Source organism: Nanorana parkeri, unplaced genomic scaffold (genome assembly GCF_000935625.1).
Source record: "Nanorana parkeri isolate BGI_ZX_2015 unplaced genomic scaffold, ASM93562v1 scaffold42, whole genome shotgun sequence".
Taxonomy (NCBI): Eukaryota; Metazoa; Chordata; class Amphibia; order Anura; family Dicroglossidae; genus Nanorana; species Nanorana parkeri.
This window is the reverse complement of record NW_017306310.1, coordinates 1,218,465-1,244,290: the sequence shown is the minus strand read 5'-3', so window position 1 is coordinate 1,244,290 and position 25,826 is coordinate 1,218,465. Positions and strand designations below refer to the sequence as shown.

Genomic DNA, 25,826 nt, shown 5'->3' with positions numbered 1-25,826 from the left:
GTCCCCCTCCACATCATAGTCCTCACCTTTTACATCAGAAGTCCCCCTCCACATCATAGTCCTCACCTTTTACATCAGAAGTCCCCCTCCACATCATAGTCCTCACCTTTTACATCAGAAGGCCCCCATTACATCATAGTCCTCACCTTTTACATCAGAAGTCCCCCATTACATCATAGTCCTCACCTTTTACATCAGAAGTCCCCCTCCACATCAGAGCCCTCCTTTTTCACATCAGATGCCCCCCTTCACATCAATAGCCCCCTCCATATCAGAGTAACCCCCTTTAGTGAAAATTTGAAGGCACCCCTGCTGACGCCCGAAGGCACCCTGGGGTACCACAGCACTATGGTTGAGATAGGCTGGCACATGCAGTGATTGGAATGTGCCCCAGCCCTCCAGCTGTTGTGGAACTACAAGTCCCATGAGGCATTGCAAGACTGACAGTTACAGGCAGGACTCCCAGAGTCAAAGGCATGATGGGAGATGTAGTTAAAACACAGCAGGAGGGCTGGAGTTGCCCGCCCCTGCCACACAACATACAATAAAGCTAATTAGTCGCCCAGCAGTGTTCAGTTTGTACATTTTCATACATAAGCTTTCCAATGTATATGCCCCAGATAAAAGTTGAATTTCCTCCATTACTCCTGACACGGAACAGATCATAGATGTTAATGTATATTCCATATGGCCTGACGCGCTCACATCTTCCTGTGGTGAGAGAAGGGTCATTGTCCGTTTCCACGTCATGCGGTTTGTCTTTTGAGGTGCTGAATGTACACCTGACAGGGCTGGAAAATACTCTCATCTGTCTTGTATCATGCACTGAATCTACTTTATTTATGGGTTTCATTCACAGACCAACTGGGAGCTTGGCCTCTACACATCCATATGGTGCAGGTTTAGACTTGCTGCGGAGCTTCACTATGAGATGCTGCACATATGAACACTATAAACCCCCCCTAACAGCTGACAAGTGCCTACAGCTCCAGTCCAGCACAGCCAGACATGAGGCTATGTGTCCTGATATGTGTATGGATGCCTCATGTCATCCGGAGAACAACTGGAACCGTCATCAAGATGTGACCATCTCCCTTCGTTGGGGGCATCTGCCATTGCTGGGACATCTCCTAAAAGGAAGAATGACTGGGCATCTCCAATGGCTGCAGAGCTCTTCCCTGGCTCTCCTCCTCATTCTGATCCTCGTGTCCTGGAAACCCTGTAAAGCAGAAGATCTACACTGTTAGTAAGCCGAGGATGAGTCTGGGTAAACTTTGGGGAATATGTCAGATTGTGCATCTGGTTTTGTTTTAGACTTTAAAGAATAGTAGTCAGAGGATCAGATAGCAGAGCCCTTGTGTGTGTAATGTGAGCCTCTCCAGGGGTGAACAGCTGAGTCTACTGTAGAAGTCATTTGGTAAGAAGGGGATGTCTTAGTCAGCAAGAAGTGGGCACTTATGAAGCCAGTAATATGTCATAGAGATGCAGATTGCTACACGCAGCAGAATCCCTCGTGGAATTACACGTTTTGCCTTGCTTGCCTAGTAAATCTGTCCGTAGACCTTATTTCCTATTTCTCAGTGTATACCAAATAGTACAGCTAAGCAGCATTTGCATGGAACAGTCCCATTATTCTTAAAGGGTCAGACCACACAAAAGTCATATTTCTATTATAAAAAGAGTTTAATTGGGTGATACCCTTGCTGGTTTCTTATATCTCTTAGGGACTCTATTGGTAGGTCTCCCTACTGCTCTGGCCCACCTGCCTTGGAGTTTGGGGTGTTTCCACTTACCTTGCCTCATCCTGTTGCATCCTTCAAATATAATATGAATGAAAGATCCATCATGGAGAAAGGTACCCCCTTGTAATAGGGGGGTATCAGATGTGCAGATCTGGGAACTGAAGCACTGAAATCTCAATACAGTAGAGATGTACTAAGCTAATAGGTTGGCTTTCACTGTCTGGCATCTGCTGAAAGCGGAATATATATATTTTTGGTGATGTAGCCCTTTAAACCTGTAGTTTTCACCAACTGATATCATTACATTTGAACTTACTAGTTCATGTCAGACTTTCCAGCCTAGTATACCGATGTGTCCCCCCATGCCCCTTGCAGCGTCTAGGACCAATAACAATAGTGGTGCTAGAAGTGATAATCACGGGCGCCGCCGTGTACATCAAGTAGTAGAAAATGAAGATCACCAACATTTAGAAGATGACGTTCAAATCTTAGTGTTCATCTATCCAAGTATATTGTCACAAATATCACATGGCCAACGTTTTGGGGCCACGCAGGGTACCTTCATCAGGGCACATAGTGACATGTCAGACTTTCCAGCCTTTCAGCACATCTACCTAGAACTCAGCATCAGGTACTTTTCAGGATGCAACCCACCAACTTCATAATAGTTTTATCATGATGTGTTCCTCAAATGGTAGGGATATATAAGAATTCAATACCTCTTATCATTCATATCGAAGAACAGCTTATCAAATCTTTCATACCATGTATCTGTAGAAAATAAATCAAAACAACTGGACTTGCTGTATTTTTCTTGAAGATGGTTGCTGGTCTTCCGACCAGCTTTCTCAATTCAGAATGAAGTGTACAAAAATGATCTGGGAATAAAGATGTTGCTCCAATCAATCTAATCTCTTCATCATTACCAGCATGGAGTCAGGGACCTCATGGAGGTAAGGTGTTTATTACATTCACCATATTTATTCCCAGATAATTTTTGTACAAGTCATTCTGAATTGAGAAAGATAGCTGGATGACCAGCCAAACGTCTTCAAGAAAAATACAGCAAGTCCAGTTGTTTTGATTTATTTTTTACAGATATACCATGACCTAGATCAGAGGTGCCCACAATTTTTGTGTTAAGATCTACTTTTCAAAAGGCAAGCTACATGAGATCTACCAACGACAAAAAAACCTCCCTCGCTCTCTCTCTCCTGGCTATCTCTCCTCGCTCTCTCTCCTGGCTATCTCTCCTCGCTCTCTCCTGGCTGTCTCTCCTTGCTCATCCTCCTGGCTGTCTTTCCTCGCTCTCTCTCCTGGGTCACCTTGCTGTATTTTGCAACAGGCTGCGTAAACTAATATTCTTTGATGTAATACAAAGCACTTCAACCACCAGTATCCACCAGAAAGGTGTCAGGGAGCTTGGCTCAGCAGACTCAGGCTAATAGGTAATCGTGCGCACAGCTAAATAAATATACCAAAATGGAATAAAGGGGCAACCATTCACACCCTTCTATCAGCATCAGCTTTGAGATCTACTGGTAGATCACGATCTACCTAATGGGCACCCCTGACCTAGATGAATAAAAACCATCAGAGACATCTTTTATACCATGGTTTATGTACACCTGTGCATTAGATTATTTTTGAATGACAATAGAAATCATCAGGAAAGCAATAGCAGAAGAAAAAAGTAGGGATGCAACAATATATCGGCCGCCGATATATTTTTGGGCGATAATGTGGTGCATCTGTGATTTCTCTCCTCCCTGCTGGGCACTGCTCTGTGTCCCAGCAAGCAGGAGTGAAACTGTCATCGCTCGCTCAGCCTCCTGTGACAGCTGTCAGGATGGAGAGCGAGGTACAAACACTCAGCGATTAGTGATCGTTGAGTGTTTGTACATAATTGAGGACATAGTATGTTGACTATATCCTGAATTATGAATGAATGGGAAGTGATCTACATCTCCTCCTGTTCATTCATGATTGTTGCTATAGCAAATATACTCTGTTCTCATGTTATGAATGGACAGGAACACTCAGTATAGAGGATTCCTGTTCATTGACACAGAAAAAGAGATTGAGGACTTTTTCTTTTTAAAAGGGAAATATCAGGGGTCTGTTTAGACCCCTAATATTTCCCCCAAAGCCCCTAAAAGTAAAGTAAAAAATAAATATGTTTAATAAAAATGAATTAATAAAATATAAAAAAATTAAATAGTTTTTAAAAGATAGAATAAAAATAATTTTTGGTTTCGGCCTGACATTTTTTTTCATTTCGTTTTTTCATTTTCATTTCGGTGCACCTCTAGGAAACAGTCTTTGGGTGCACAGATATAAAAAAAAGTTTTTCACAGGTTATCAGTTTATTTTTAGAAATTTAGTTTGATGGTAAAGAATGATTAGTGTGTGTTGAATGTACAAAGGAAATGTTCTGATCATACACTATAATCGTTAGCTGCAGCTCTAGTTGTAAGCTAATTAAAAGCTCATACGATCTGCCCATCTTGGACAGACAGATCGTACTTGCGATCATAGCAAGCCCACCCCCCTGAGGAGCGGGCTTCCGATGACTGCAATGAGGGGCGGGCTTCAGATGACTGCAAACAGGCAGTGTGCGCGTGCGCACAGCGACCCGTTCGGCAGTTGTCGAACAAGCAGGCCACCAACTCGAACAAGCAGGCCACCAACTCGATTCTCGGCGGGTTTTCCAGCCTGCTTGTTCGACAGAAGACGTGCGACCGTACAGTAGAAACGGTTGCACGCCTTCCATACACTGTACGATTATCGTACGATCGCGGGATTTCCCGCGATTCTCGTACTTTAATCGTGCAGTGTACTGTGCCCTACTGAACAACCACCATTCCATTTGCATGACCTATTGGGCAATAAGTGGTGGCTGGTCATTAATAATAATCTAGCCAACAAAGAATCCTTTCCCCCCCAGGTAAATATAGAGATGCATGCTAATAATGTGTTGGAGTGAATGGCCTTTGAACCACAGCTCTGTGCTTTTTACTTAGAGCAGTGGGGAGGCTGCATCACAGATTCCATCTTGGCCGATTAAACTTTATGGTTCCAGTGGTGTCTTAAATATACATTTCGTGTCAGTAGTTCAATGTCAGCATTGGTATTTAAACCCCTCATGACTGCAGGGATTGTAAAATGGACATATAACCTGAAAAAAACAACCCCAAACCTTTTTTCCCCAAAGGGAAACTGTAAGGATAAAATTGGGAGCTTTAATTGCTGAGTCAGAGATTACCAAACAGGCAACAACAGCCATTGACACGCCAGTTGGAAGTTAGGCTTAGATATAATAAACAATGCTAAATACGGGAGAAATATGAGGCCTTCATGAATGAGATTACATACATTAAGGAATGAGTATTCCCGTTCCTGCATAATCCCAGCTGTGACAGGTTCTCCTTAGGAAATTAGTGGACTAAAAGAAATGTTTGATCCCCTTGCTGGGTCTTTATTGTTTTCCATTAACATAGAGGGGAGGTCATCAGCTGACCCTCCTAGTTCCTGTTATGAAGCATTCACTAGGGGCCAATGACACCAGTGTGATGGCTTCACCTGCCTGATCATGCGTTTCTTATAGGAATATTGGGAGAATGCACTGCAGCAAGAGTTCAGCTCACAGCACAGCACGGGAATCAAACGCTGCTTTCCTCTACTCAGATTAGAATGACTTAAATAAGTAATAGGTGAAGTTCCACTCCAAAAAATAAAGGTAAAGCCATTAAAGTGATTTTTGTTTTGCTAAGCACAGTAGAAAAAAATAAAATAAGGGTGATTAGAAAAGCCATCAGATTTCCAGGTTATTGGCTCTGTAAGTGAGAGTTACTCCACGCCAAGGGAGAAATTCTCCAGCCACACAGCCAATGGCACCCCTCCTAAAATGGCACCTGGGGCACATGCCCGTCTGCCCTCCTAGATTCGGCCCTGCTCACTTCAACCAGTACTCTACTCCTGATTATCTCTGTACTGATAACGTTCAACTGATTAAAGGTTACTTGTCATACGAAGGCCGCCATTGCTGACCTCTGTATCTTGGCTGTCATGTTGATTCTTTGGCTTTGGCTTAACAAAGGCTTGTTAGTCACTAACGGTGATGAGACTGGACTTGGTGTGAACCCAGTTAGCCCAAGCCTGCTCCAAACTGTAACAGCCACCCCTCCCACCCGACCTGATCAATTGCAGAGAGGCACATTTCCTGCCCCGCCGCTATACATCAGAATGGGGCAGGGGATACTGCCGCCACAATTGCTGATACTGGGTCAGGAGGAAGGGGGTGGTGGTCACAGTTTGGAGCGGGCTTGGGTGAATTCAGGTGAACTGGGTTTGCACCAAGTGCAGGCTCATCTCTAGTCACTAACTTGGAGCAAGTACAAAGATAAGAAATTCTCACGTTTATTTTATGCCCGCTTGTTTGGGACCAGTGACTAAGGTGCATTGAAGACAAAGACAGGCAACAGGCATTTCAAGGAGGAGGCCAACAATGGCTGCCCCATATTTCTCTTATCACAGATGTACTTTAAGAAATCCCTTCACATCTCATGATGGAGTAAGCCCAAGTCAGTTTAATCAGATTTGAACAAATGGATCCCTTTGTAGTTTATGGAGCGGGTCTTGTTGGACTGTCGGTGTGCTTTCAGAATTCTAGTAAGTACCCACATGCATCCTAGAATCTTAAAATGTGTTCTTTGCCTTCTGTTTGTGATCACTTTACTGTATAAGCCTCATACTGAAATATTTAGGCTCCCAGGTTGGTAACATCTGTTTCATACAGTAGTGTTATTTCAGGGAAGCCTTCCAAAGCTTCTTGTAGCTGTTCACACTGAGGCAGAGAACAGTAAAAGGTAAATTATGTGATTGTTGAAGTATGACAAGTCGGAAAATCTATCTATCTATCTATCTATCTATCTATCTATCTATCTATCTATCTATCTATCTATCTATCTATCCCCATCTCCTGTATCTTTCTTTCTTTCTTTCTTTCTTTTTCTTTCTTTCTTTCTCAGACTGTATATTGATCAATTTTAGTCAAAGAAATGTGTTTATAGGCATAAATAGAACTCTAGTTGTGGATAGAACAGGTCGAGTTCATGATTGCTATCTTTGTCCCGTTGAGGAGATCCATCCTCACTATTTGCCCTGATGACCCTAGAGGACACCACTTTCTGAGTTCTGTCAAAGGTGGAATTTCCCATCACATTATGGAGATTTTCTACCACCTCCTCTATGGTCTTTGGGATTGGGAGTCTTGAAAAATCTTCCCAAAGGAAACAAAGGCAGCAATTATACCTAATACAGGCTTCAACCCCCTTGCCCAGCCCCACCCTATCATAGATAAAACAGTGTATCCTATGTATGGATGGCTGAGACTTGATGTACAAATCCTCCCATCAGTGATAGCAGATCCTAGACAGACAATATCCATACCAATCCATAAAAATCCAACTTTATTGTTGTAAATTCCATGGAAAGTTCAAAAAAGCATGATTAAGCCCAGGTGGTGAAACGCGTGAGAGGCGTTGGAGTGGGAGAGATACTATGATGGTGTATACCTTGTATTTGGAACTTTGCATGGAATTTACAACAATAAAGTTGGATTTTTATGGACTTCAGTTTCGTGCGACTGATTGGATAGATATTGTTTGACGAGTTGGAGCACACTGAAGCCTGCATCCGTTGTCTGTGTTGATCTGCAGTCCGGGGGAATTGGAGTGGTGAGTTTTTTTATTTTTTAGATCCTAGACAGAGTTGTGATCTTTGAGTGCTGCAGGGGTTAACAGCAGTGACTGAAACTGTGAAGGTTCCCCAAAGTTGACCCATCCCTTCCTACCCCCTCCCCGCACCTATTCATACATTCATAAAACTCCTTTTACTATTTTTACAGAATGCAAGGCACTCTGTGAATGGACAAGGGAGGAAAGAATGATGGCAAGGTACACCTGTCCATTTACAGAACGCCTTGCAGAGGGAAAAGGAAGAGGAGGGCTGATGACATGAGCCATTCACAGTTACAGCCGCAGTTAACCCCTGCAGCGCTGGAAGATCACCTCTCTGTCTAGGATCCGGCATCACTGAAGGAAGGTTTTATATAGCAAGAAGCAGTCATCCAAATATAGGGTATACCTAATTACAGGTAAATTATGCGATTTCCAGGGAAAAAAATACTGGAGTTCAGCTTTAACAACATAATAATTGGTCCCTATTGGGGTAATTTCTGAGGTTCTACTTTGATTGATTCCACCTTGAATGGATTAAACGGGCAGGAGCGGAAATATAATTACACAATAGATAAGTCTGCATAAATATATAAAACATTGTTTAAACTTTTGCTGTGTCCCTGTTTGGTAGGGGGGAACCAAGCAGCTGGATTGGCCATGAATCCTGTGGCAGTTTGGGTCAGATAGCCTGGGGGCTGGTTCACCCAATAGAGTGCTTTTAGTGCACGCTATCACATAGTGCAATACGCTGAATGCTAGGTGTGCTGGGGCATTGCATTGGCATTTATTTACATGGCACCCCAAGGTAACTGCATACAGGTGCACATGTCTTGCAGCACACTGTGCAGTACCTCAGTACCATGCATTGTCGTGAAAAAAGTAGTGCATGCATTACTTTGTTTCATGCCGCCGCAACACATGCTCCTGCCAGGAGGTGCATTGGAGTGCCAATCATATGAATGGCAACACAACGCAACAGCACACCTAGTGTGTGGTGCATTGTACTGTGCAATAGTGTGTAGTAAACATACACTACCGTGCCTTCAGTGCTGTGCTATGGTGGGAACCGGCCCTAAACTACGCAGTTGATTCAAATTTCTTGCTACTCTGAGGTTCAACTATATGCTAGCCGCAAGCTCATTAGGCACTAGACTTGACAGAAGATTTTTAGTAGCTCAACAATCACTAATGATTATTTACAAGTCGTAATATTTGATCACTAAACAGATGGATCAGTTGGCTCCCTATGGAGTGAGCGAGAGCAGAATATTGAAAGAGAGACAACTCTGAGCAGTAGGAGCAACAAAATTAAGGACAGAAACTCCTGGGAGAGATCCGACTGAGTGTAGTATTTTATAGTGCAAAGCTATAGATACGTTTTAAATAAATGTAGAAGAAAGAGTGAGATACTCACATAGATAGGTTGCCAGAAATCCCCTTGAGGATATCGGGCAACCTAAGGTGCAAAAAGGCTTGCGGGGAATATTTCTGCAGAGGAGAATATAGTAGCGATCACTCTAATATAATAGCAAAAAGTTTTCCTGGCACACTCACAAGCTAGCATGTAAAAAAACTTGTCTCACCCTAAGGTTAAAAACATTTTACTGTTTAAAGCCCATTCCGTGTGCACCTTACTGTAAAGCTGGTGACGAATTGATGAGTGCGTTTGTCATCTGTTTTGCTTCACTCTATGGCACAGTAGCCGATCTTTATGGCTACAAGATGCTACCCCATACTACTGTAGCCTGCTGCATACAGAGCCATTGGTTTCATCTGGTTAGTGAACAATTAATCAGTAAGGATTTTAGTGACACAACTGAGCTACTAAAAATCTACTGTGTAACCCCAACCTTACGAAGTGACTGCCAACAAATGGTTAAATCTCTCAGTAGCAAGCGGTTATAATTGCCTGCGTGGCATGTCTTGTATGGCCAGCTCAAATCTATACTGTGTATAGTGTGTCACCATCAGCAAAATATCCCTCCTAAAAGGAATCAGATGTTTGTGCTTCTAGTTTTAGGTTAGCAGCCTGGATGTCATACAGAATAAATCCAACAGGTTAGATCAGATATTTTAAACCTGCGCTGTGTATAGCCTTAGGGAGTCTGTTGACAAGTTCGAGATGTGCTTCTTCCTGTTAAGTGAAACTTAGAAAAACAAATTAAAGTGTTAGCAGATAGCAAATCTATTTATTTAGCTTAAAACACACAGTAGCTGTTTAAATTATTATGAGATGTTTAAAATGTAAGAGATCCTTGGAGAAGATTTACACTCATGTATGGCGTAATGGCAATGAATGTATACCCACTCATTAGGGCTGATTTACTAAAGGGGAATAGACTGTTCTTTGCAAGGGAAAAGAATACCCAGAGGCATGCAAAATAAAAAAAACAACATATTTGCTTGCACATAATTGGATGATGGGAGTCAGCAGAGCTTCACCACATTCACTAGGCAAGCGTTTTTAGATCTTTTTTCCATGGCACCCTTTAAAAGTATGCAAAATCTCAAAGCACCCCAGTCTAAAATGTAGACTTTAAATGTTAAAAAGAATGGCATGTGGTCCCTCCAGAATCCATACCAGAGCTTTATCCGAAATAGGGGTCTGGTATAGATTTTAGTGGGGGACCCATGCAAAAACACAGAAAAAAGGGTGTTCACCAGTTCACATTAGAGTCTCCTTTCACATCAGAATTCCCCTTTTCACATTAGAATCTACCCTTTCACATCAGGATCCCCCTCTCCTACTAGAAGCCCCTCTTCACATCAGATTTCCCCCTTCTCATCAGAGTCCCCCTCTTTCACATCAGAAGTCCTCTTTACATCAGAGACATGACCTTGTGTGAGAATTTGGAGGCATCCCAGAGGAAGTCAGAAGGCACCCCAAGGTGCCACGGCACCCTGGTTGAGAAAGGTTGCACTAAGCTAAGGGAAAATTCCCTTGCAAAGTGCACAGCCTATTTAACTTTCCTAAATCAACCTCAGTGTGCCCAAGTATGTAATTTATACAAGTTGAGCAACCTGGACCATAATGACCCTACACAGGCGTTTTCAGTTGTTTGTACTCAACAATATCTAATGTTGTACAATCACGCCACAGGCTGTAACTATGGCTCTAGATTCCACCTGTCAAGGGTTAATGGCTGACTATGGGGATCAGCAGAAAACATATAATCTGTCAAACCGGTTATTTCTGATAGACAGATGCAGAGAACATTCAGAGTAGTAGCTACAGATATAAAAAAAAAATCCTCACCCGGGTTATCTGCTCTGAAAGGAGATCATTTATATGCAGTCATTTTGTTATATTTAGGAATGAAAGGTAATTACCTTTAGAATGTTATATATTACATATTTCATATGGATATTTCTTATTTATATTTCCAGCAAGAAGGTAAACCTCTAGGCACCTACCAGGCTAACCCCAGCTGCTCTGCTGATAAACGCTTATGGTTTACAGAGCTTCAAAGTTCAAGCCTAAATTTACAACTGAATGAGCAGTGAATTATTTTCCGTCCTTTCCCTGCCAGCTCTGTTATTGGTGCACCCTGTTAGAAATGTTTATATTTAAAACAAAGTTAAATAAAAGTTAAAAGGAAAATAAAGAAACCATGTCCCCATTTAAAGAAATGCAGGTAAATGCACAGAAAAATCAAGTATTATAAATACTTACTTGCAGCGTTTTCTTCCTTTTCATGCCTCTGAACTTGCTAACAAATTTGACTGCTTCAGGAAGAGTCAATTCGCTAGCACTGCGCTCTCCCTCCTTACACATCATAGCCCTCTTCTCTTCTGGGAGTGTCTAATTACTGTTTGTGCTGGCCAAGCTCCTCCACCCCTCCCCTCCCTACATAACCTTTTAAGCAACAGCCTGGGGAGGAGCAAAGTGAAGACTATAGAGTGTCACTTGAGTGACAGTTCTGAGTCTGCTGGGGCAGCTGACATCACGTCCAAGATGGCGGCGCCCACCAGCAGTCTCAGGGCTTTTAGATGACTAAACAAGGGAAAAGATGTTAAGGCAAGTATAAACAAAAAGATATAAGACATTAGTTTAACTTAAAATTACATTAAAGTAAAAAAACATGGTCTTTCTCCCCAATGACGCTTTAAGGACTTACCTTAAATGATGCTTCTTTATCCGATCATTTTCTTTCCAGTAGTTTTCAGGAGTCCCTCCAGTGCTGGTGCCTGTCTCTGATCCAGCGTTGACTCCTGTCTCTTCCTGTCCCACGGTGTCAGTGCAGGTGCACGCTGCCGGGCTGCCTGCACAGACTTTTTCTCTTTGCTTTTACCCTGTGTCTCTCCTCTTCTCCCGGCTGAAGATCTCTACTGCGCATGCGCCCGCCTCATGGTCCTTAGCGGCCGCCCGAGAATCTTTGGATCTTCGGACGGGAGCATGTGGCGGAGACACAGGTAAGTTGTAACCTTTTTGTTAACTTTAAAAAAAAAATGTTTTTGCATGTATCTACTGCTTGCTAGCAGTAGATATATGCAAAAAAAGGTGAGGGTTTAATTGTCCTTTAAGAAAATAGACCCTTGTAATTATTGAAAAATGATACTGCATATACATACAGGGGGACATTTATCATAACTGAAGCAGACACAAACTGAAGCAGATGTGCACTGCAACCAATCCGCTTCTCTCTTTCATTTTCATATCTTAACTGAACAAACTGAAGAGAGAAGATGATTGGTTGCTATGCACATCTGCTTCAGTTTTTGTCTGCTCCAGTTTTGATAAATTCTCCACACAACATATAGATATATGGATATTTAGGGACCATTCACACTTTTTCATATGTCCATGCAAGCATTATTGCACATTGAGCCGAGTTGCATTTAGAAAGTCGAATCATTTTTGACAACACCATACACTAGAACACATGGAGTATTTACAACTGCGCATTGTGGTCTGCCATATTTGGGGTGACATTTACAATGAAAGGTTGCACTGCAGGACACATACTGAATACCTGCATTTTATGGTAAGATTTCAAAAGTGGAAATCCACCCTTAAGGTAAAAATGACATGCTTTAACCTGCCAACAGCAAGCATCATGATTGAGTCCATGATCCTTCCCTAACAAGTTTACATAGTCCTTCCCTGCCTGAAGGTTACATGGTCAGGTTCTTTTATATTAGAACATTTGCACTATATGCATACAAAATAAAATATTTGAAGAAAAATCACCAACTCTGTTTTATTCCTATGTTTAGCATGGTCAAACAGCAGTTTTGATGACTCCTCCTCACTAAGACTCCTGGATTACAATGTGGTGAAAAGGTCCACATGGGAGACTGCTGGTGGCCTCCAGGCTCTAGGCGACAATCTAAAGACTGATGGAGGCCACCATTTGAATATGCAATGGAAGGGAAAGACCTGGCCCTGTGCTGTCCTCCTCAAACTGTCTCGACATGTTTTAGTATCGGCTTTAGGGCCCAACCTGGCTTGGAGTATTTTTCCATATGACAGCTGTGACCAGAATCTAAAGCCCTCAGAGACCCTCATTAGCCCCCTGAAACTATTACATGTCAATGTGAAACCACTGCTGCTACACAGAGTGCTGAAATTCCTGGGAGATCTGGGATTTCTAATTGAGTCCCAACAAAACAAAGCTTTCTCTTTGTTGAAGAAACGAATATACAAAACTGGAAAACCTGTGAAGAATCCTAACATACAGTCAACAGGTAGGTGAAATGATTGACCATTGCATGCCTGCTTGCATCTGGTTGTCCTCTCCTGTTCCCTGCAGCCCTGCATGTTGCCCTTCCTGTCTTGACTACAAGTAACACTTTTTATGAACTCCCTTTCTGTGTCCTCCATTGGTCACATAATGCTCTGCTGAGAGTGCTCACCAATATTTCATGACTTTTTATCAAGTTTGCAAAGTTGATGATAGTATGTGAAATTTGTACAGATAATGGGAAAAGGGAACACTTGGTTTTTGGCACACATTGCACTCTTTCTGGAGCCCTGTATATATAAAAATGGTATTCAGACAAATGGCACGGTACAGTCAGATATATTGTTCTAATTGCTTGCAGAGTCATTAAAGTGACATAAAGCTGTAATGGTCATTGTTAAATATTGTCTTCTGGTTTGCGTAGTGTCTCTGTTCATTTCACTCATCTGCTCATAACAGTCATTATTGTGTAATACTTTACAGATTCTGTTTACCTTTAGTCCCCTTTCACACGGGTGGTCCGATCAGGTCCAACTGTCAGATTTTCAGATGGATCTGATCAGAAGCCCAATTTTACTCTATAGGCAGCTGGATCTAAAGGGACATTTGTCTGTTTACGTCCGATGACCCCTCCTAGGTCCAGGAAAAAAAAAATGGAACAGAGTTCCGTTTTGGTGGACCTGAGCGTGACAGATCGAAGGTAATCTGATATAAACAGACACATACATCCAACTCCCCGTAGACCTAACATGGGTTTGTACAGCTCAGCTTCACATTATTAGACTTATTCAGAATGGCAGGTCAGAGAAAAGTGACTTTGTGCAAAGTAGAGTTACCAATAGTAACTAGATAAAGTAAATCTTTTTACTGATCCGAGTTTCGCAAACTGATTTCTGATTGACTGCTATGGGTTGCTGCACAGTGTCATTGCACTTTGAATGACATTATTGTGTATTATCACACTTTTTTTTATACACTGTGTATGAGCTGCTAAATTAAGTGCTGAGCCTTAGCGTTGAGTGGTGTGTAGTATTGCATAGCCAAAAATGAATATTTTAATTGGATTGCAAAAGCTTCAGGACAAAAATGATGTCTATATTCCCGTACACAGAAACTGGCACACCGCCATTTTTCAACCTCTGATTACTCAGAATGCCCAATCGTATCTACAGTCATTTGAAAAAAAGAATTTCCTTAGTTATGATCGGATCTTTGATATAAGCACAATGTACAGCTGTACTAGGTGAAAAATATACACTGCTGTTATACCAATCCAATCCTAATTCCTAATTATTGCATGGTTTATCATTCTCAAGTGCAAGTCAGTGATACTAAAAGGTAAGTTTCAATCTCTTTAAGTGAATAGTAGATTAAGACAATGGTATGCACTGCCACAGTTGTGATCCTCTGTTAATTACTGGATCAGTGGGAAATGGGGGTGAGGAGTATATATTTAAATCTATTTGTATACATTAAAAAATCCCTCCCATAAGGAATCCCTCCCATAACACACCAGGCATGTGGAGTGGTATTGTCGTGGCGGGATGCTCATCCTAATACCCGCCCTCATGTGCTTCTTTTTCGGTTAATGGGTTTACAAGGATCCTCTAAAAAGGGAGATTGCTCCTAAAGAACCACTTACACTAATAAAAAGTGAATAAATCCTTCTCACTTTTGGTCTAATTATTTTATTCCTAAAATAGCACTTACATATACATTCTTCATAGTCGGTGTCGAGCACCAGATCCTCCTCATCTCCGTAAGCCTTGCCCAAGGTAAAGGAATTGGTAAAAAAGGGAGGGAAGGTTTTCTCATTCCATATTTTCTGGCCTTCAGGTGGGAAGTGAGGGTAATCCTTGTTGGCGAATGGTTTTATGGAGAACCAGTCAAGAATGGGCATTTAAAATAATGTGAATCTCTACTATTTGTTATTATCATAGTGCAACCTTACCTCTCAGAGATATTTACTTGTATTCCCCCTCTGTTAGGACAGAAATGTCAGCCTAGTGTCAGGTTGGAAGGCCAATGACACGGAAGCAGACCAGTCTCCTACCTGAGCTCAAAACTTATAACTGTCTGCTGACACTGTGTCTGGGCTTCACGAGGTGGTTAAAACTAAATTTCCCTTCAAGTAATCCTGACAGTAGTTTTGTTACATGTCAGTTTTTTTGCATGCCTGTTATCAGTGGTAAGCTCAGGCAGGAGAAGGGATGACCATATAGCCTGACACCTAAAGTAGTATTAAACTAGGAGGAAAAGGCATTTTTCCTTTAGCAGCACACCACAATATATTATTGGTATTTTGCCCCAAAGACTCACTTTTTCTTTACCTCTGCTTCCCCATACCTCCTTGCAGCCTGCCCCCCGAACGTTCGGGCAGGAAGCATGCACTGTATATAGTCAGGTGGTCTACTCATGGCCTCCCATGATTCCTTGCAGCATTCCGCTTTTGCGCATGCATGCCTGTTTGCATATTCTTCCTCTGGTTGGCTCGACGTTGACCATGCATGTCAGCACACAGTCCCAGCTTTGGAGCGTGCATATGAAGGTGGCTCCAGGGAACCTCTGCAAGGCAGCAGAGCCACCCTCTAGGCAGAAACCAACTGGATGTCCATTTTGATCAATTACTGTCCTGGAAAGAGATGCTAGAAGGGAAAAGCAAACTGCAAAAATAGAAATAAATATTTACTTATACAAGGGGTGTTTAATATAATTTTAACCTTAGACTTCGACTCCAACAGGGAGAGAATAGAAGTAACTATTACAAATTAAGTAAGCCCTGCATGATTAGGCTGCACTATTATAACAATTCAAGAGCGCAGGTTCAGATTATTACAGATGCTTATTGCTGACTGTTTTTCTTTAACTGAAATCTGGGAAGATACATTTTTGTATTTCCTGTGGATAGCGCTATGAACGTTAACAAATGAAGCGTACCACTCCTGCTCTGCTGTCCTAGGGATTACAGAAGACTTGTATCAAGACAAATCCAAGTGCTTACACTAGTTACATTCAGGCATACAGTTAATTTCAGAAATTAGTTAATATGTTTTTGGATGAATACATAACTGCAATAATTTTGTTATTTTTTTTGAAATATTTGCCTTGAGTTCACACTTAAGCAATGTGAATATGATGCAGCACATTGGCGACCACACTGTGACTGCATCTGCTTCATGTCTGAGGTGCATATAATTGCTGTCAGTGGGGACAGTATGTTTTATGCATGTTCATTCTGCCAGGAATGCTGACCATTCTAAATATAGATCTAATTGTGGTTATGATGCAATCTGCGTTCCTGACCCCATCAAAGTATACTAAACATGTGACTGCCATTAAAATGAATTATACACGGTTCATAAGTAAAGATGGATCTGTCAGAGGTGAAGGCCCAGAAGCAAGAATTAAAACAATGGGGGCCATTCAGTAAGGCATTTGTACCACATTTCTAGCAGTGTGGATGTAGTCCAAATCCTTGCCCCAAGTTCATGGAAACCCTGCAGCGTCGGGATCCCTCTTTTCAACAGATGCTAACGGAAGGGCACCGAAAAATGAATGGGTGTCAATGGGGCTATGTCACACCACTCCTTTCCATTGCATTATGTTGCGCTGAAAAAAAAGTAGAACATGCACTAATTTTTTTCAGCACAACGGATCTGGTGTGAACTAGCCCCATTCACACCCTTTCTTTTTTCGGTGTCCTTCCGTTAGCATCAATTGAAAAACAGATCGCAATGCACAGAAGGAGATCAGAAGGTACAATTGCAAGTTAATGAACCCTCTATTGGCTTGGGATTTCCTTCCGATTTTGGTGTGAATGTACCCTTACTGCGCGCTATTTTTTCTACAGAGTCATACAGAAATCCCGCCATATCAGTGATGAGGAAAATGGAGGTAAATAAGACCTCTATGTTCTATATTGGAGTGAATGTTGGTTGTCGCAGTGTAATTGTGTATTGTGTTGCTTCTTTATGTTCCTCTGGAATTATTATTTGTTACACTTCCATTACTATCCTAACTGCTCCAAATAGTTTTTCTTTTTATATTATAACTCAGCCTTTTCGCTGGAAAGACCCTTGCGAAAGTTGCACCAAGTTCATGTATTCCTTACCGATACATACATGAAACTGTCACATTCTGCCATTTGTCACACTATCACGGAATGGATTTCTAAAGAGTATCAATGACACTCTATGAATTCCAGGGAATGCGTCTCACAAGCACATACCTAAAGGTGGTATTTGGGGGCCAGAAAGTCCTATAACTACTTTGTTTTGGTAATCTTTTGTTGGACTTTTTTTTTTCCAAGGTGGCGAGAACAAGTTCTTGCAGTTAAAGAGGAACTCCAGGAATTAACAAAATGAACCCTTGCAGTGGGGCTACCTGCTTAAAGAGTAACTTTACTTATGTCTGTGAAATGACAACAAAGACACCTTTAGAAATGTTTAGTAATGACAATCTACAAACAAATACCTATAGATATATATGTCAGCTTTTTATTCTTTGCATACCTTGTTTCTCTCTTCCTCGCATTCACCTCAAGGTGGCCATTTTTATTAAAGGCAGATTACTATATATTCCTTTACTTCCTGGAACTCTGGCACATGTGGCCAGGACATGTGACCATACACATCATCTCAGGGGGAGGAAAATACCTTTCCCTGAGATCTCGTGAGATTACAGATGAGATTTCCCAGCAATGCTCTGCAGATGTAACTTTCCCAGGATGCAACGCTTGGGCACATCACATCACTAATGCCCAAGAGGACAGGAAGTGGAAAAATAATAATTGTAAGTAATAGAAAAATCTTTGTTCAACTAATGAATGTAAGATTATTTCATCTCAGCATGCAAAGCTGCATGTGGACATGATTTTAAGTGAAAGTGGGTAAAGGTCCATTTTAAATGTTCATTTTGGTCTAGGGGCTGGATTAAGGAAGATATACTCACCTGATCCTTGATGCTGTCTAGCTGCTAGACTAGTCCCTGCAGCCTCTTCTTCCCTGGGCTCCGGCCTTTTAAGCTCCACTGACATCATCATGTCTAATGCAGGTCCAGTCACCTGCATTTGATGTGAGGACACCAAGGGACATACCACAGCCAGGGGGGGAGAGAGGTGATTGCTGACTGCCGCAGGACTGAGGATCAGGTGAGTATGTTCTCCCCTGGGCTCTGGCCTTCTAAGCTCCACTGACATCATCATGTCTAATGCAGGTCCATTCACCTGCATTTGATGTGAGAACACCGAGGGACATACCACAGCTAGGGGGGGAGAGAGTGAGTGCTGACTGCTGCAGGACCGAGGATCAGGTGAGTATGTTCTCCCCTAAGCTCCGGCCTTCTAAGCTCCACTGACATCATCATGTCTAATGCAGGTCCATTCACCTGCATTTGATGTGAGAACACCGAGGGACATACCACAGCTAGGGGGGGAGAGAGTGAGTGCTGACTGCTGCAGGACCGAGGATCAGGTGAGTATGTTCTCCCCTGGGCTCCAGCCTTCTAAACTCCATCATGTCTAATGCAGGTCCATTCACCTGCATTTGATGTGAGAACACCGAGGGACATACCACAGCCAGGGGGGGAGAGAGTGAGTGCTGACTGCTGCAGGACCGAGGATCAGGTGAGTATGTTCGGGCCCCTAGACCGAAATGTGCAGTTAGCCCTTGCAGTGTGGGGTTAGCCCCACGGCAAGGGATACATTTGTTAATAGCTGGAGTTCCTCTTTCAGGCTAACACATCATCTGTATTTAGTGCAGACAGTTTGGTACAGTGTTTCTGGAGTCAATTTCCTGGCAAATTGTAAATTGGCACCAACATTTTTGTTGCTGTCATGTTCATCATGGTTGACAAATTATGGTTTGTTTTGTCACCAGACATTTTCCAAAGTAATGTTTCTTTTGGCTTAATAATTTGTCTATGCTTAGAGGCGAGCTGAGCTGGAGAGTGAACAGCCAAATACCAGGTTGAAATTTGTACTTGGTTGGAAGTTGTGTTATCTTCAAAAGGATTTGTCATTCTGTCAGGCCAGTTCTGAGATTTAGGCTATTGATGCACGGCTAGACTTCTCTCAGTCAACCTTGCGGGTTGAACAATAGAAATCAATGATTGATTCCCCTGCCAGCTATTGTATTTAGACAGTCGGCACCTGATTGGATCTGTCGCTTTTCTACCACCCAGCTGCTTCGCTTGTCAATACAGGTAGTGGTTACAGAAGCACCTATTGCTCGAATTTTGGCTGAGTCCTGCTTAATTTGAACCATGGATGGCCAGCTTTATACAGTTACACAGTCAGGTTGGCCTCAGATATCTGTATTGTTAAGCAATGCAGCCTGCCCCCTGCCTGCGACTGGACAATGAAGGAGCAGCAGCAGACTAATAAGGTCATCTCTGTCTCCCGTCCATCCTCCATGTTCTTTCTCAGCACATGTGCTTGCTGCAGGGGCTGACTGATGCTGACCCTGCCTCTCCCTGCTGCAAAAGGGATTACAGGAGATAGCATGAAGGATTCAGGCGCTTACACTAGTTGTATTTTAAAATACATTTTAATGAATACATAACTGTAATAAATATAGGGAACATAGGACCCTAGGATTATAAATATTATATGATGAAAATTTGTAATGGGAAATACCAGCCAAACCATTTTTGGTTTTGTTAGAACCTGTGTTTGGTTATTTTTTCTGTCTGTGCCCCCCATTGATTTCCCTTTACACCCTCTACTGGTGACCATCACAACTGAGACAGCAGTGAGGAAAATCCTACCCAATGTTGACTAGGACAGCAAATAAAGCCTGACAGGGCTAAATAGAAAATAGAAAGTGTTGATGTATTTTATAAAGTTCCACTGTGAGTGTCAAGTTGAAGGTTTAGCGCAGGGGTAGGCAACTCAGGCTGTGCTTTAACTACAAATCCCAATATGTCTTTGCTTCTGAGAGTCAGGCCTGCAACTCTTGCAATGCCTCATGGGACTTGTAGTTTCACAACAGCTGGAGGGCCAGAGTTGCCCACTCCTGGTTTAGATTCAGATTAGGGATTAGGTTAAGGGTTAGGTTATGGGGTTAAAGTTAGGTTTAAGGCTGAGGGCAGCAGGATTAGAGGGGGCAGAATGAATCCCCCAAATTTACAAATAGTGATGATGGTTTTCTTATTTTGTTTCCCTCTTCTGATCACCTCTGGATAAATGTGGCTACATTCAGCAAGAGAATTCAGAAGGGGATGACAAACTCTTTAGAAACATGACACTAGCTCTCATTTTTTGTGTATGTTAATTGGTTAAATGGTAACTGTATACCAACACAGAGATGGGGTTCTCTGCCTAACCACTGTGCTGGGTAATTTACAATGTGACCATCACCATAAAAAAAATTGGATTCCAATGGATTCCATAGACACCTACATCACCTCTTTTATCTGAGTATGAAGCTGTTGAGCCTTCTTGTAAAACCACAACTCTGTCTCTTTCTATATACAAATTTCAGATGACCTCAAAAAGTGGAATTCCCCCTCTGTTTGTTGGATGCGGAGAATACATGTAATTACGATGACATTTCTTCCCTAAATTCTTTATTACTTCCTTCCAATTCCTATGAAGCAACGTGGCATAATTAAAGCAGCACTAAACTCAGGAGTTCTATCTTAAAAATACATTCAAGTACCTTAACTATTAACAAAAATTGCTGCTGACAACGTCTTTCCTTCTGGAGGGGGGCTACTTTTATACCCCATGGCCCTGTGTGTGTTTTAAAGTAGCCAGCGCTCCAAGCTCGCTCCCAGGGTCGGGTCGACCTGGGTCGGCTCGGCCTGGACGCGATTTAGGTTTAAGGCTGAGGGCAGCAGGATTAGAGGGGGCAGAATGAATCCCCCAAATTTACAAATAGTGATGATGGTTTTCTTATTTTGTTTCCCTCTTCTGATCACCTCTGGATAAATGTGGCTACATTCAGCAAGAGAATTCAGAAGGGGATGACAAACTCTTTAGAAACATGACACTAGCTCTCATTTTTTGTGTATGTTAATTGGTTAAATGGTAACTGTATACCAACACAGAGATGGGGTTCTCTGCCTAACCACTGTGCTGGGTAATTTACAATGTGACCATCACCATAAAAAAAATTGGATTCCAATGGATTCCATAGACACCTACATCACCTCTTTTATCTGAGTATGAAGCTGTTGAGCCTTCTTGTAAAACCACAACTCTGTCTCTTTCTATATACAAATTTCAGATGACCTCAAAAAGTGGAATTCCCCCTCTGTTTGTTGGATGCGGAGAATACATGTAATTACGATGACATTTCTTCCCTAAATTCTTTATTACTTCCTTCCAATTCCTATGAAGCAACGTGGCATAATTAAAGCAGCACTAAACTCAGGAGTTCTATCTTAAAAATACATTCAAGTACCTTAACTATTAACAAAAATTGCTGCTGACAACGTCTTTCCTTCTGGAGGGGGGCTACTTTTATACCCCATGGCCCTGTGTGTGTTTTAAAGTAGCCAGCGCTCCAAGCTCGCTCCCAGGGTCGGGTCGACCTGGGTCGGCTCGGCCTGGACGCGATTCGGGCTAGCTCGGCCGGCCGTGACTCCGGGTCTGCTCGGCTCAGCTGGGCCTATTTGCAGGGGCGGGCCTGGATCGGGAGCTTTTACCGGGCAGGAAATTAGGAAATATCTACAACAGGGACACAGATTGAAATAAAAATCTGTCAGGGTTCGAGACTCCCCCTTGCTTTAGTAAAAAAGTGGGGGGTTTTGTCTGTGTTACTGTTTGAGATTTACCCTCACTACCTGTCTGGTAAAACAATGTCAGAAGAAAAGCAAGTGGTAAGAAGTCAGTCTAATAGAGCCCAGGATAACAGTAAAACCCAACAGGGGTTCTAACCCTTCCCTGCATCCGGCCGCCTGTGACAGTTTCTCTCCTCCCCGCTGGGACACAGAGCCCAGCGGGCAGGAGAGAAAGAATGGATGCACCGCTGTAAAGTGCCATTTCCGGCCGATATGTGTCGGCAGCCGATATATCGGTGCATCCCTATTGGTTTTCTTTAAAAAGCAGCCACAGCCTGAGTAGAACAGTCTTTCCCCTGGCAGCATGATCTAGAGAAAGACCCTCACTCTCTTTGTGGAAGCAGTCGTCTCTCTGCAGAGGTTCCCTGGCTCCCAGGGAAGCATGAGCTTTGCTGATTGCAGAGCTATAGGTCTGAATCATCAGTGGGCACGTCAGACCTCTGCAGAGAGACCACTGCTTTCACACAGAAAGAAAGAGTCCTTCTCTATGGCATGCGAGAGGTGACAGGCTTTTCTACTCAGGCTGTGGCTACTTTTTATGAATAATATGAACTGTAAGACTCTGGACACCTTAGATTTGAAGCCCCGGGAATGTATTTAGCTGAGTTAAACTGAAAAATCAATTGGACTGTAAAAATTGAAATAAAACTTCCCGGAATATCATTGTTGGGACATTTCTGTTCATAGAACTTTTATCTATTACTCAGCTTCTAAAGGCCTCTTCTAGTAAATGATGACACAAGAAAATCATCCATTATTAATCTGCAGGATGCCCACGGCGGATTATTTCCTCCAAGTCTCTTGTTAACTAAAAACAAGTCACAGGTCGATGCAAACAGGAAATACATTAAGATTTGCAGTGACAGCTGTGCAGTGGATCGGGCCATCTAGTGTCAGCATTGTACACACCACCTTCATTTGTTGTCACAGCAATAAGAACATCAGGAAATGCTGCCGCTAGTCTCTGATCTATATCACAACAACAAGTGCTCCGGGTGCTCTATACATTATTTCTGGCACATAACACTGCAGTTAATAAAATCCAGATTCTAGTGAAGATTAGGCAACACGGTCCAATTTATTCCATATGCACAAAATAGTACACATTCTTTTACTTGTAGGCTCCAGTGGTGGGACAAGGCCATCCAGTGCTCAGGGCGAGCATGCCAAAATGCCCCCCCCCTCCCCCCCGCTTTCCCTTCCCATTTATTACACATGAGGCAGGCAAGAAAATATTTTATATTAAACTAATATACTGTATGTCTAAAGGCGCCCATACACCTATCGATTGTCGCTCGGAAATCGTCCACGAATGGTCTTTCGATTGATAGTCGATCAGTTGATGGGAACCCAAAGATTTTTTTTTACTGAACTCCTGGCTGAATTTTCTTGAGGGATGAAGCTGAAAAAGTTTTTTCGAATCGTACGAAAATCGATGGATTAGTGGCGTTTTCGTACAGGAAAAAAACGCAGCAAGAACACAGCACATGCGCAAACAAAAATCCGTTCTGTTTTTGATCGACAAAATTCAGCCAGTTAGTATTGCTGACGAACGATTATCGAAATGACATTGGCCTTTGCATGATGGGGTATATGAGCTAGAATCGAAAGAGGGTTCTTGGCAACAGCGGAAATTCCCGAACGAGTGTATGGCCAGCTTAAGTCAAAGCAGAATTCGCACAAGGCCGCCCCTCCTGCCCCCTTCCCCAGGTCCTGAGTCTATACATATTACATGTGCAGTGAGTGTATTATACATGTAGTATGTAGCAGTGTGAGTGGTGGAACATTCAGAGTCATGTGACTTGGCGTTCATCAGTGGCAGACCGTTCTGCCTCTCATCTTAAGCTGACCGTACACTTATAATGCCATCAGACACTTAAAGAAAGTCAAACAAAACATTTTATTTTAACATTCAATTTTGGAATGAATGAAGCTTCCCTAATAAAAACCACATTCACTGTTAGAATTTCGTTAGAATTTTGTTTGTTCAAGAAAAATTTTCCATCCCCTCCTCAGACTTTTTACGTCACTACTGTCGAAAATTGATCGTCCATTTGACCCCACCAACAACAAAAAAAGTTAACAAAGTTCTTTCGTACAAAAGTTATTTAAAAAATGTAAGCAGTGTACGGCCAGCATAACCCTCATTCTATCCTCTTCTTCATCCACGCGGGTCTGACTTCCACCCGCTACTGCCCGGGCCCCCCGCCTCTTCCTCCTTTTGGCCCCTCTTTTTTGATGTCCCAGAGTCCCCTGGCACCCAGCTCTCTGCCTTTTCTTGCCGGCCCCGGCCTTCTTTGTCAGCTCACTTGGTGCCGCCATCATAAGGGATAGCTAGGGGGAGGGGCACTAGATCAGGCCGGCCCAGTGAAGTGATGAGCAGCGTTGAGAAAGAAAGAGAAGTCAATCGACAGGAAGTGGATACACATTGAGGTGGAATTTATCAGAATCTGGAGCTATTGCCCATAGTAACTAATCAATTTCTCTCTTCAAATCTTAAAGAAGAACTCCAGGATTTTAAAACGTTAGCCCTTGCAGTGGGGCCACCCCTGCACTGCAAGGGTTAAGTGTTCATTATGTCTAGGGGATGAAAATAAAGAAGAAATACTCACCCGATCCTCAGTCCCGCCTGGCTGCTAGACCAATCCCCGCAGCATTTTCTCCCTGGGGCTAAGGACCCGTGACCTCATCACATCTAATACAGGTCTATTAGATGTGAAGACACAAAGGGACATACCACAGCTGGAGTGGAGAGGGAGAAAAGTGAGCATTCACTGCCACAGGACTGATGACCAGGTGAGTGTATCTTCTTTATTTTCACCCCTATAGAAAAACAAGAAGTTAACCCTTGCAGTGCAGGAGGTAGTCTCGTGGCAAGGGTCAACTTTTCAAAATCCTGAAGATTCATTTAAATGGGCTGCCTAACGCAGCTAAAGCGCTCTGAAAGAAGTGCATGCACCTTTTAATAGGTTACCGTGCACTGTAGCACATGTGATGACTGTGCATTGGGGCACCATTAAGGAATAATGGCACCACAACGCATCTAACATCGCAGCAAGCAATCCCAGGTGCCACGTGCGCTCCCACATCGCATAGATGTGAACAGAGCCTAAAGCCTCCTCAAAGGAAGATGAAGCCTAATGATGTCACAGCAGATATTGCTTGTCATTGGCCAGAGAAAAAATGCATTAAGACGCATTGAAAATGCATAAAAAAACACACATGAATGTACTACAAAAACGCATAATTGTGCGGCAGCAATATAGTGTATATTTTACCAGCCAATTATGAATGGGGTAATATTTTTTTTTATCATCTAATAAATGACTTCCTTATCTTTGACCCCATGGCTGTTTATAAAAATTGGCACTGAACAGACTCAATTTCTATTTTTGAATGATTTGGTTTTATAAAATAATAATTGTAAATAATGAATAATTGAAAATCATTTATATGAATTGTATGATCCAGTTGGAGACGGTAAGGCTGTACACATTTCTGTGAGTAGTTACTTGTCTATGCCGCTATAGTAATTGAAGTACATTGCTGCCCCCTGTGGAAGAGCAGTGTAGAGACCACATCACATCAATACTGGATGTCATTGTTCTGCCTTATGATCTCCTACCGTCCAATGCCTTGCATTGCGCCTGTGATTTTTTATATTGAAGATTAGAGTAACTTGCCTGTACTTTTAGCTTTATCTGAAAGGAAACAAATGAACCTCAGCATGTAAATGGAGCCGACTACTGAAGGGGTTAAAGCACAATCTGTTTTATATTAGTCAGTTGTAGGAATGACAATCTCATTGTACCTAGCGGGAAGCTTTCCATCTCACACCCACTGATTGGGCAGAAGTGAAGACAGACTGATAACTG

General features: G+C 42.5%; 1 protein-coding gene across 1 annotated transcript in view; it reads left to right on the top strand.

Moving 5' to 3' along the window:
- The first annotated feature begins 867 nt into the window (after positions 1–867).
- LOC108799971 (transmembrane protein 2-like) overlaps positions 868–25,826 on the top strand; it is a 102,246-nt gene continuing 77,287 nt past the window's right edge. Inside the window, exons 1-3 of the mRNA XM_018571925.1 lie at positions 868–1,024; positions 1,055–1,242; positions 12,701–13,171. Of these exons, the coding sequence (XP_018427427.1) occupies positions 927–1,024; positions 1,055–1,242; positions 12,701–13,171 (757 nt within the window). The 5' untranslated portion in view covers positions 868–926. The remainder of the gene's footprint in view (positions 1,025–1,054; positions 1,243–12,700; positions 13,172–25,826) is intronic.